Source organism: Metopolophium dirhodum, chromosome 8 (genome assembly GCF_019925205.1).
Source record: "Metopolophium dirhodum isolate CAU chromosome 8, ASM1992520v1, whole genome shotgun sequence".
Classification (NCBI taxonomy): domain Eukaryota; kingdom Metazoa; phylum Arthropoda; class Insecta; order Hemiptera; family Aphididae; genus Metopolophium; species Metopolophium dirhodum.
The window spans coordinates 35,903,967-35,916,745 of NC_083567.1; the positions used below are offsets into that span (position 1 = coordinate 35,903,967).

At 31.2% G+C, this 12,779-nt stretch overlaps 2 protein-coding genes across 2 annotated transcripts in view; one reads left to right on the forward strand and one right to left on the reverse strand.

Moving 5' to 3' along the window:
• Positions 1 to 12,779, forward strand: part of LOC132949970 (centaurin-gamma-1A) — a 114,748-nt gene that overhangs the window by 33,656 nt on the left and 68,313 nt on the right. The gene's annotated exons all lie outside the window — the stretch shown is intronic.
• LOC132950573 (uncharacterized) lies at positions 9,082 to 11,687 on the reverse strand (the record flags this gene model as incomplete). Its single annotated transcript, XM_061022086.1, has 1 exon — positions 9,082 to 11,687. A coding segment is annotated over one exon (897 nt), but the record flags the coding sequence as incomplete, so codon positions are not given.

Consider the following 12,779-nt stretch of genomic DNA (forward strand, 5'->3'; position numbering starts at 1 on the left):
CTGCAAATTACGTGGTAGTGTGGTTCATTGGAGAAGCTCTCGCCACGTCTTCCGCAAAGAATTAACTCAATGAAATATGATATTATAGTTTATTGCCTTTGACATTGTAACATGATGTAATTATAAGTACCTATCTGTTATCTACTTACAGTATATATATATATATAGATTATAGACGATTTACACTGCATAGCTAGGTGTGTATATATAATTTTTTATGTAGTACCTGTATATATATACATAATATATATATATATATATATATATGCAGAGTTTTGGAAACGCCTCAACAGAAATATGAACTCCAATGTAAGAAGGGGCTCATGCCTCTTAAAAGATTCGACTTTGTGGATTAATAATAATAATAATAAAATACAATAGAATCATCGCTTTACACTAAGCACTAATTCAATAAATCGAAATAATTTTTTACGCTTCCTCGTCCATAAGGTGGTTTAAGCCACCAAGGGTTAAGTCACGTTCGATACTCGCAGATACATATTATTAATTATATACACTATACATACAAAGGTACACCGATTGACGTCACGCGTAAAGCAGCCAAAGGGTTGTTGAGGTATATAGACAGCTGTGTGCTATTGTGCTGTCATTTTTGTGATTATAACTTTCCGGGCTATTACACATTCAGGTAATTTTAAACGTATTAGTCTAATTAAAATAAAAAATTACATATATTTGTAACGGCTTATGCGTCTGTCAGTCATCTATTATTTGCGTACATTACTATTCATCTGAAAGGGTTTGTACGTGTATGATAGTTGCTGAGTACAAACATGATACGAATAACGTATCTATATATAAGAATATTTATAAAATAAAATTCGTGTTGTATCCGACTCGATTAAATGTTATTCATAACACACAACAGGGCATTACAAATTGAAAATTAGGGTTGACTAAGTATACCAGATATATACAAAGTATTGTGTAGGTACTTGTGCGTCGAATATATATGTACCGTTAAATTTATACATTAAGCCAAATATAATAATATATAATTTTGTTTTTTATTTGTAAAACTTGATTCGAACCGATTTGTTTAGAACGCGACGTTATATAGGTATTAGGGTCTAACTCGAGATAGAATATAGATCAGTAAATGTGTTTTTATATGATACTATAATGATAGTCATAGTTTCGTTTGAATTTGAAATAATAATATAACATTCCACAACATGCCAATTTATATAGGTACCATAGTATAGTCGAATAAGATCGAGTATATAAAGTTTGTATTTTGTTGATTCCATGGCGTGGATGATTTTTGGCTAACAACACATTTTGTTAATATATTATATGTAGCGGTATACCTACAGACAAATTCTGTATATTCACTTCATGTATGTATGTATATATTGTAATTATGTATATATAATAATATAATATATATATGGACACTTTTCTTGACACTCACATTTTCAATCGGTATATAATGGCATTACTGCAGATTCTATGAAAATATATAGTTTAATCTTGTCGTATAATTTGAAAGGAAAAACAAATGTGGTTTACAATGTTCAATGTGGCTCTTATAAAGTCTAAACTGCGACACGCAATTTAATAGTTGTTACAACAGTTATACGTTCACGCGCTTTCGGTTTTTTTCCATAGCCTTTACTCGAATATGCGTGTATAATAATATATAATATATATATATATGTGAAAGAGAAACCTTTGTGTAATAATAAATTTGGTTTCAGAACAGATCCCATTAGAAGTGAGGAGGGGTGAACTTTTTTTTTCTGGAAAAGGACTGAGGGTGAACACTACGTTATATTTATGTAGAAGTTTGTATGCGATTTGAATACCAAATTAATGTTCACGATTAGGGAAGGAGGGAATAAGCTGAGTAAAATACGAAACTTCTATACATATGTAATGTAAGAAACTATTTGAAAAGAAATAACGTGACTTCCGATGAACTTTCAATCGTTGTATGTTAAAAATACATTTTTTACCAAATCAATTTTTGAAAGAAAAAAATTACTGAATAATGTATTCAAGATGTTATTTTAAGTATGCATAATTTTATTAATTTACATTACACAAAAGTGCTATGAGATAGTTTAATAACAAAAGTTCTTATCTAATGTGAGGTCTCCACGATAATATACATAATAGGTATACGTGATATCATATTATATTCACTGAGTGGTTTATTAACTTCAAACAGTACTTATCGTTAAAATAACACTGTTGAAAAGCATTCCTTTCGTTAAATTATCTTAATGAACGATATAATTGTGTTGGTAATTATCGTATTAAAAAAAAAACCATACTAAAATAGTTTTTATTTACGGAAGAAAAAGTTTTTTCCTTACAAAAATACTCATTTGGTGGCAGCTGTAAAGATTTAGATCGAACACCCACCACCATTCCGTTAGCATATACGCTGATGATCTGTCAAGATTTAAATTCTCTCGAACAGCATTTCCGTAAACGCTTAAGTGGAGATCCCCCGTAGATGTCATCGCTATTTAAAAGAACGACTACTGAATAACATTTGGACATTTTTAATTTTCTAAAAGTTAGATTTGGTTTATTTTTCTACGAATTGAATGAATTGATTAATTATCTTTTCTTGGCGTCGTGACAAAAGACATTTCTCTTTATTCTCGCTTAGTTATATGTTTTTTCTTCTTAAATCTACCTTAATGCTGTGTTTAAAATAACAAAACTTTAAAAAAAAACTGTTGTGTTGCTTACGCACGCGTTGTAATCATTCCGTGTATACAACACATCGTTTATATCGTTGCTAAGCACTTGTTCTATTCTTACAAAAGGTTCCTATTAAAATAAAATTATTTTATTTTATTAATTTCTGATTATTTGCATCTGTCTTGTATTCTTGTGTGACTATTGAAACACTATTATGTACACTACGGTCTGTGATAGATAAGACTAATGTATTAATGTATTATTTATTGGAACAACGTTCCTAATATATTATTCGATACATAAAAAAAACACACGACTATTATAAGACTCATCGTTAAATCTCAACAACTAGTTAAAGCTAAGTTAAAGCTTTAACTATAACGTGATGTGTAAATATTACAGTATATAGGCAGTAGATATTTTATTGTTTATTATCATATAGGTAATATTACGTGATTAATAATATAATAGTTTTAAGACGTATAATGTATGTACAATGTACATATCGCTATTATATCCTGTAGAATATGGCGTTATTGCAGATTTTCGGGTCCTAAATGTTTTACTAGTGTTTTGTCCGGAACCTACCTCGTTGTTAATCCCTATACAATACTGAAATTACATCCTATCATGGATCGCCCCTACCCCATCACTGCAGTATAACCGAGGTAAAATAACGCAATGCCATATTATAAGAATCTAATTGCGAATTTGTTACAAATATTTACAACTGTGTTCACGAACAATATAGCTAGGTATAATGTGTTTTATATAATTGTGTACAACAAAAATGAAAAATGTTTTCATTATCTACCAGTATTTAATTTAGAAACTATAATATTGGTTCGTCGATACCGTCAGTCGAGATAACGATGTATCTTAACTCTTATTATTTTACTGTACTTATAATACATATTATATACACACACATATAAATACATTTGAGTCTTGTATATACTATATTTGCTATTAATCCTTTAAATCTATGTATATTAACAAAAACATTTTTGAAACGTTCGCGTCCGCGTGTGTGTACGTATAATCACCAAGTCCGTCGCTAGGCCGGCACATGCATGTCATGTGTTGCTTGAGGGTGGCATACAATTTTAAAGAAATTTAAGGTGGCAAAGTTAAATAAATATCGGTAAAGAATAACGGCATTAAAGTGAACGCTTAAGGGCGGAAAATATTTAACGACGGGCCTGATAACTACATCATCAGTACCACATATGTTTCTCCCTCATTTATCGAATACATAACCCAGTGCGAATAATATTATTGTTGTTATTATATTATTCTGTTCCTTGGTGGAAAATCGTTTTCGGCGAACGGTGGTGAGTATATATTATATTATCGTGTGTGTGTGTGCCCCTCGACGCAGCTGAATAATAAATAAAAACCTGCGATGGGTGATTTACGAATCGTATACTATATGTAGTATGTACATTGTATGCGCGCGGACCATCGGAAACGCATTGTTTTCGGTCCAGAAAATACGTCTTATCGTTTCCATTTCGGGCGTCCGACTGCTACCATTAACACCCCCCGATGTATATAGATTTTTTTGTCGTATATGTAAAACATGTATATATACAGAAAGTCCACCTTTTGGTCGATTGATTTGTTGTCGTGCTGGGGGATAATCTCGACGGGTATATTGAAAACTCCGAGTAATACATAGTACTATAATATGTGATGTTGCGTTTGACACGTACGACGTATCCATGGCCGATCCACTACAAAACTTAATTAAAATAACTACTGTTATCATCATGATCATAATCTAAATGTCTAATATATAGTGTCAACTGACTGACTATATAGACTTATTTTTGGGGGTCGGACTGGCCGAGCGGACTATGGCGTCACAGTGGCGGATCCAGGGCTTAATTTTGGGAGGGGCATGAGGGGGGGGCAAAAGTATAAAAAGTTCCAAAATTGGCTAAACACAGTGTAAAAAAAAGGAAAACTACGGCGATGACCCCTTTGCCCTACCCCTGGATCCGCCACTTAGGCGTCAGTTGCGATGCGCACCGACGCCGGTTTGATCCCGGCTACGGGTGGTATTTTTCTTCGGGCAGTCACGGTGTCTGGAGAAAAAGGCCGCCCCCCCCCCCTCCGGGCATGGTAAATACTTACAGGTGCCCACTTAAAAATTCTGCCAAACACAAACACTTATGTGTAAAAATTCACCGTTCCAAACCCTTCCACCACCACGATACAACCCTACAAACAGCTAATGGCCATGGATGGCCAGGCTTAAGGATCAATAAAAAAAAGACTTATTTATAGAGAGGAAATATTATTACGACGTTACCATTAATTATTAGATACTAAAAATTTTATCAGATATTTAAGTTAACAAGTTAACTATCGACTACATACGACAACACGAACAAAACTCTTTGTGCCTATACATTCCTCTCTGTTGATTTTCACATTTTATTTATTAAGAGTAACTTGTTATAGTAAAATAATAAATGTTTGTTATATTTTTGGATTATAAATTATAATATCGTGCATGCTTGTCAAAACATTCAATTTTAACGATATAATAACTTGTTTTATTATTATTATGTCAGGTGGTTGAAACGTGTATTAGGCAAGCTTCGATAAGGTTTTGTATGAATAGAGATTGTTAAATTCACATTTGATTTGAAAACCATTTTGACGGCCATAGTATAATTATAGTAAGCAACTACTGGACAATAAACAATTCTTTAACCGGGGACATGCGTTGAGCAAACCTTGTATAATTTGTTAGGCTGTATGTACATAAAAATGTATAGTTACAGGATGATTTTATAGCATTAAAACACTATTTTTGGAGGTTTTGTAAAAAAATGTACATATAATTTGAATAATTCCCACTGTATTTTTGTTTAGTATTTCTAAGCAGACTATTTCATATTAAAATGTCAAAATATTAAAACGTTTAAAGTTTACATGTTGGAGTCATGCAGCACAATTTTAAGGGGTACCCCTGCCCTTTTGCATGGCATATATAGGTTAAGCATAATGTAGGGATGTAGCTTTTAAATACAATCATAATTAAACATAAAATATTTTTACAAATAAAAAACTATTATTGCAATATTTGATGATAATTCGTCAAGTTTTTCAAAAAATTATTCTACTTCTAATTATTATGAAATGAATAAATTGTATGTTGGGTTAAAAACCTAAAAGTTGTGTTCATTGGAAATTTTAAAAATGACCGCTTGTGTAGATTTGTATACCACTGCAGTTTATAGGGTTTGTTTTTCGTTCTGCAATTTAATCATGAATAATTTGTTATAAAATTAAATTCTACTCGTGTTTTAACATGTATCTCCTTCAACTGTCGTGCTCGCAGCATGTTCATTTATTTGCGCCACCGTATTATTATATTATATTATATACTTTTTAAACAGACGTTTATTTAACAAAAAATAACAAAACAAAACAATAATGTTGGTACATTACTTTTGCGCAGCATATTATTATGATATATTGATGATGATTATTGGAATATTTGTATTTACATTATGTGTATCCTTTGTCTAACACTAACCTGTACAAGATTTCCTGTAAAACTATATACAATTATTATTATTATAAGAAATAATTTGTAAGTAAAAAAATCAAGTAAATAGAGCGTTTAAATTAAAAAAAATTCACCGGGGACAAATTAATCGTGCGTTTATAAAAGCACTTTTTAAAAGTTTTTCTCATTCCCAACTGGTTAATTAATGCATAATATTTTATTATATACATTCATATAATATGATATCTCGTGAGACGCGTTGCGTCCTATGGGCTATGACTTATTTTTCTGGCCATCGTTCAAGTAATCAAGTCCCATCGGCAGAACGTCGCCACTTGGCTGTTTTATCTCATGTTCTATACTGCACGCAGTGAGTCATTCGTATATATTGTTTTCTGTTAGCTCATCGAAATATTTATAATAATATCCTCTTAGTAAAGGCGTCGCGTGTTCGGTGTGAGGTTTTCCGAGTTGTTGGACGAAATAAACCTGTGACTGCAGATATTAGGAATGTATTGGTACAGCTGTACAGGGTGATATAGGGCTCCAGTTTGTGGTTTGAACGGCGCGTGACGAAACTGCGACCTAATTATACCTAATACTATCTAAAGTTTAGATGCGCAGAGTGAAATGGAGGAGAGGCACCACTTATAAAAACTTTGAATATTTTTTACTTAAATTAATTATTTATTTAAAATTTGATTTTGAGTGTTATAATTCTCAGTAAAATATTTTGCTTTAGAATATGAAATTAAAAATCTATATGAAAAAAAATAATTATAATTAGGCATAGCATTAAAAAAATATATTGTTCTTATTTTAATGATAATGACCAATCATATATAAATAGTGTGAAAAGTACTTTTTAACACATATAATAGAGCTTATACGTACAAGTTCACCAACTTTTTTGGACAAACGTAAATTTATTGCTTCCAACAAAGGGTAAGAATTATTAATTGCGCCTGATATTTTACAGGTATAAATTCCTTTGTGGTAAATTGCGCCCTGTATGTTTCAGATACAAATTTCTATTTAGTTAATTGCGCCCGATATTTTTCAGGTACAAATTTCTATATCATAAATTGCGCCCTGCAATAGAAATATTATTTTTATGATAATTTATATATCAACATTCAGCATATAGTAATAGTAATGGGACATCATAATCTTTACATATTCACCAATAAATGAACAACAGTATTTAAAATATATATAATAGATATCGATGAATTCAATGTTACTTAGATATTATGGGTGCAATTTGCTATTAGTATATTTACTACTTACTCAATGTGGTGTGCCTAAATTTACAAGCGCTTCTTTTTTATGACAGTTTATTACTACAACGATACAACACACATGAGATTTACTGTGATTAAAATCCACGGACGTGTATAGGTAAATACGAATTTATGATACATATATCGTATTAAACATCTATACAATATATTATCCATGACGCAGTCGCAGAGCCATGTTGAAAATATAACCGTGTTTTATTGTTGTGGCGCGCAGACGATAAATATAATATATGCGTTGCCGACTGTGACTCAGACGTTGATGTTACGTTTTCCAGAATCTTTTATTTTTAAGTCGGACCACTGTTGTAAATTTTCGATTTCCGTTAATGCTAAAAATAATTTTCTTTGTACATTTTATGCGGTATTATACAGCTTTGCCAAACGTGAATTAAAACCACCACCACCACCACTACCACAGCTTTGGCGGCGACGACGGCGTATAGGGCTTGACACATAATATTATATATACGTCTGATATCTCAATATATATATCGCATTATATATATATATATATAGGTATGATGAATACGAGACATCAAACTCGGGCTTGGAAGTGTCCCGACCAACTCAAAAATCATAAAGCCTTGTATATATTACTTATTTTTTGTTTTATACACTTTCGGAAATATGTATACCAGTTATGTGTCCTAAATGTATATAAGTTCTTCGAAAAGCCAAGTGCATAGTTGAATAGTTTTACTTAGTTACTCAGTCACACGTGGGGAAATATCAGGTCATGGTAGAAACGTCAAAATATAAGTAGTATATTATTATGTACAGGAAAACCACTTGGGGTGGCTTACAGAAGAAACGTCACATCTTTGCAATTATTTAAATTGTCATTGAAACATTCTTATTTAGTCTTTCAACATTCTATGGTTTATAAATGTATTTTGTCGATTATTTAAATAGGTACAATGGCTGCTATATATTATATAGTCATAATTTGTCGTATATATTATATATTTGTACTTCTTTTTACGTACGAAACGATGGAATTTGAAATATCGGTCGGTTTCGGAATTATCGTTTCGACGTGCCAAGTGGTCAATAAAAGAATAATAATATTACGATGACCGTATCGGGAGGTAAAAATATTTCTTTTTTACCGCCAAACGGTGTCGTTAACTGAATCTGAGATTTGGGTTGGACTACGTTTATAAATCTTGGACCACATAATATAGATAAATAGTACGTGTATTTCTTCGATGATCCTGTAACTACATTCAAATAATTGTATACTTTACGCGTATGTGTATGTATTCAAATACTCGATACAGCCAGGTTTATTGATTATAATGCACGTCTGTTAATTTTTTTAAATTTAATTTAGATTGTTTAAAAAAGTTAAATTTTAATTTTTTTGTCTAAGGATTTATTTTTATTCAAATTTGATTTTTATGAGATTCTAATTTTAGGCTTTTTTAAGAATTAGATTTTTATTAAAATCGCATTGTTTATTTTTGTCTATAAGGATTATTTAAAAATATCTTATTAAAAAATCTATATTAAATAAAAAAAAATTATATTATATACAAAATCTGTATTCAATAAAAAAATCTTATATTTTTATACTAGACAGGGAATTTATTTGCAAATTCTGAAAACCAATTTGCAAATATTTTCAAATTATTTGCAAAATGAGAACATAACTTTCAAATAAATTGGTCACGGTGGGGGTCCAACTTCACGCACGTCTATAACGCCATGCGTATGCATTTTATCCACAGGTACATGTCTAGAATAAGGTCGTCCGGCCGTAGGAATTATTGTTATAATATTATTATAGTTCATATTTATTATGCGCGATTATTTTATTTATGGTTATCCATCGTTGGTGTTTATCACACGTGTCGGCGGACGGTTCAGTTATTAATACATAATATAGTTATAGCCTATATAGCTGGTAACTGCAAGAACTCGTGACGTAGGCATGCGTGCCTTTTCTCGTTTTGGCCTCGCCTAAAAACTGTTTTACATAATTTTTTCGGTAACAAATTATTAGATACTAATATAACATAATATCATTATTACGGTAGATATGTATCATTTTGACGTATTAGCTAGCAATAAGAACGACTCTGAAAACCATGAAAAAATACGTGGTCACTAATTTTATTATTAATTTGTTCCAGTCGTACTTACATATTATTATTCATAGTACTTACTTGCAATTATAATAAATACGAGGTTATATCTTACAGTGTGGTCAATGGTCATAGTAATTATTAATACTGCAACTTTTATATATTTAACGTGAATCGGCGATTATCTGTGAACATTACAACGTTTTTGCGTTTGATTTCGGTTTTATTATGTTTGTTATTAAATTCAACTTTCTATTGATGTGTAACGTTACCGATTATCTCCGTGATTTGTATTGTTTTTTTAAACATCAAATCTTTACTGTTTTAATTTATATAAGTTTTTATAGTCTAGACGAGCCCCTGCTAAACTTTTATAAATCTATAGTAAATAATTAAGTGTCGGGCCACACGATGCGGTATTACCGGATCCGTCGTGATACGGCGACACCGGATCCGGCGGAAATATTTTAAAAATACATTATATTAAATTATTAATTTAATTTTGGTCTACACGACACGTTTTTGCCGGTTCCGGCAGGTCTCTACCGCAACATGTTGCGGTGGTACCGGATCGTCAATACCGGACAAACTCCAAATATACATTATTTTAGTATAGTTCGACCACACGATCCGGCAGTGTCGTATGCGGTGAACTTATTTATTTTATTTTTATGTAAAAAAAGTAATTAATATATTAAATAAAAATGTTCGATTACGAAAAACTAATAATTGAAGTAGAATCGAAACCATGTCTATGGAATATTGGTGATAGCGATTACCATAATAAACATTTTAAAGCTTTGGCTTGGACTTCGGTCTGTGAAACGATGTATAGTGACTGGAATGAGCTTTCAGCTACAGAAAAGGATGAAAGAGGTAAGTTATCAGTAGGTCATTTTACATTTATAACGCTATATAATTATACAGTACTGAAAATATATATCTGTATTTTAAAATATAATAAAATTAAATATATATCACAAATTGAATATTGTAATAACCTGTACAATATCAAAAGCTAAAAAAAAAACTTTTAAAAAAAACAGAAATATGTAAATAAATACATTTTAGGTAATCTCCTAGATATAACTTAAATAAAATAATAATAAATAATTATGTGTAATCTGTTTCTTCATAAAATAAGTAAAATCTGTATAATGTCATGTATTTATTTTAAACTTAAAATACAAAACATTAAATACATGTGTACTGAAATGGTACTGCGCCTGGACCCATAAAATAATCGGAAAAGTAGTCTCTGACCTGTAATCCCTGTGTACGTGGTGCTGTTCCCCGAACCTCCAAGTCATCGACTAATTGACTCGTTGCCATGTCGTCAAAATTGATACCATCCCTTTGACGCACAAAATTGTGTAATATACAGCATGCTTTGATAATTTCATTTGCAAAATCTGGTTCTACCAGCAAAGGGGTATGCAACACCCTCCATTTGTTTGACAGCACTCCAAATGCGCATTCCACAGTTCGTCTAGCTCTAGAGAGCCTGTAGTTAAAAATTCGACGTTTGTCAGTAAGGCCTCGTCCTGGATATGGCCTTAGTAAATTTTTATGGAGTGCAAATGCCTCGTCTGCTACAAATACATATGGTTGTACAACGTTTTGGGTATTAGGCAAGTATGCAGGTTCTGGTATATTAAGCTGACCAGAATATAGTTTTTTGCCAAATGGACATTCTTTGAATACGTTTGAATCCGATTCTCTTCCATAAGCTCCGACATCAATTACAACAAAACTCAGGTTAGCATCAACCACAGCCATTAAAATTATTGAAAAATATTTTTTATAGTTAAAATAATATGATCCCGAATTTCGAGGATTTCTGCACCTGATGTGCTTACCGTCGATAGCTCCCAAACAGTTTGGGAAATTCGTTTTTGAATAAAATGTACCTGCTATTTCAAGCCATTGATTTGTAGTGGGTTGTGGCATTTCTAAAGGCTGCAAAATTGTCCAAATCATTGTACAAGCTTCTCTAACAATCTCTGCAATTGTACTTTTCCCAATATGAAAGTCGAATTGCAGAGCTTTGAAACATGTACCAGTTGACAAATATCTATTTAAAAAAAATAATTATGTTGTTTTTTAATTGTTACTAAATATTCATAATTTATCTTGATTTAATATACAATATATATATATAATATATGTATATACTACTATTATTTAATACTATCCATTACAGTGACTAACTTGTAAACTACTGTACAACAGAGCGACATCCACTTGACCCCTTTTTTAAATTTAAATTTCAGTTAAAGACATAAAAGACAAAAAGTGGAGACACTTACGTGATAATTACTTGAAATACATTAAACAAGAAAACTCGATCAAATCAGGTGCTAGTGCCTCCAATAGAAAAAAATATCATTTCGCTGAGATATTATCATTTTTGAAGCCAGTAACTGAAAGAAGAAGGTACTTATCTATTTGTATATCACATGTGTAATAAAACTATACGCTGTAGAATTTATATTTAAAACTTAATGCACTGTTAAATAATGTAAAATTAAATTAAATGTTTGCGTAGTACGTTCGGAAATTTTGAGGATGATCTTGATGAAACTGTTGAAAGCTGCGATACTAGTGCGCAAATTATTGTTGATAGTGATGATCAAATTATTGAAGTTGGTAATGCAGTGAATAAACGGGATGCCGTTAGCATGGAGCAGACAGTTAATTTTCAATCAAAAAAATCAAAAAAAAATCAAAAAGAACCGACCACTACTCCTTTTCAAAATAAATTACTGTCATATATAGAGCTAACTCAAAACATTGATCCCGATAAACATTTTTTATTATCTTTGCTACCGGACTATAAAAAGTTAAACGATTCTCAAAAGTTAGAATTTCGCTTAAATAGTCTACAGTTTTTTAAAAATGTACAGCTTTCGACGAGTAGTAGTTCAGTTTATTCTCAACCCTATTCAAATCAAAATAATGCGGTCTATCCTCAATATTCCTCTACTTTGCATTTACCAAACCAAAATCTACTACAAAATAGTCAATGGTATCCAAGTATTACACATTCAACTCAAGATCCTTATCCATCTCCACCTCAAGCTCTATATCCACATCATCAATCAGATAGTTTACCTCCAAGTTCCTAAGTAATTCTAAGAAAGGATTTATATGCATAATAAAAAATGTAATAATACAAAAAGA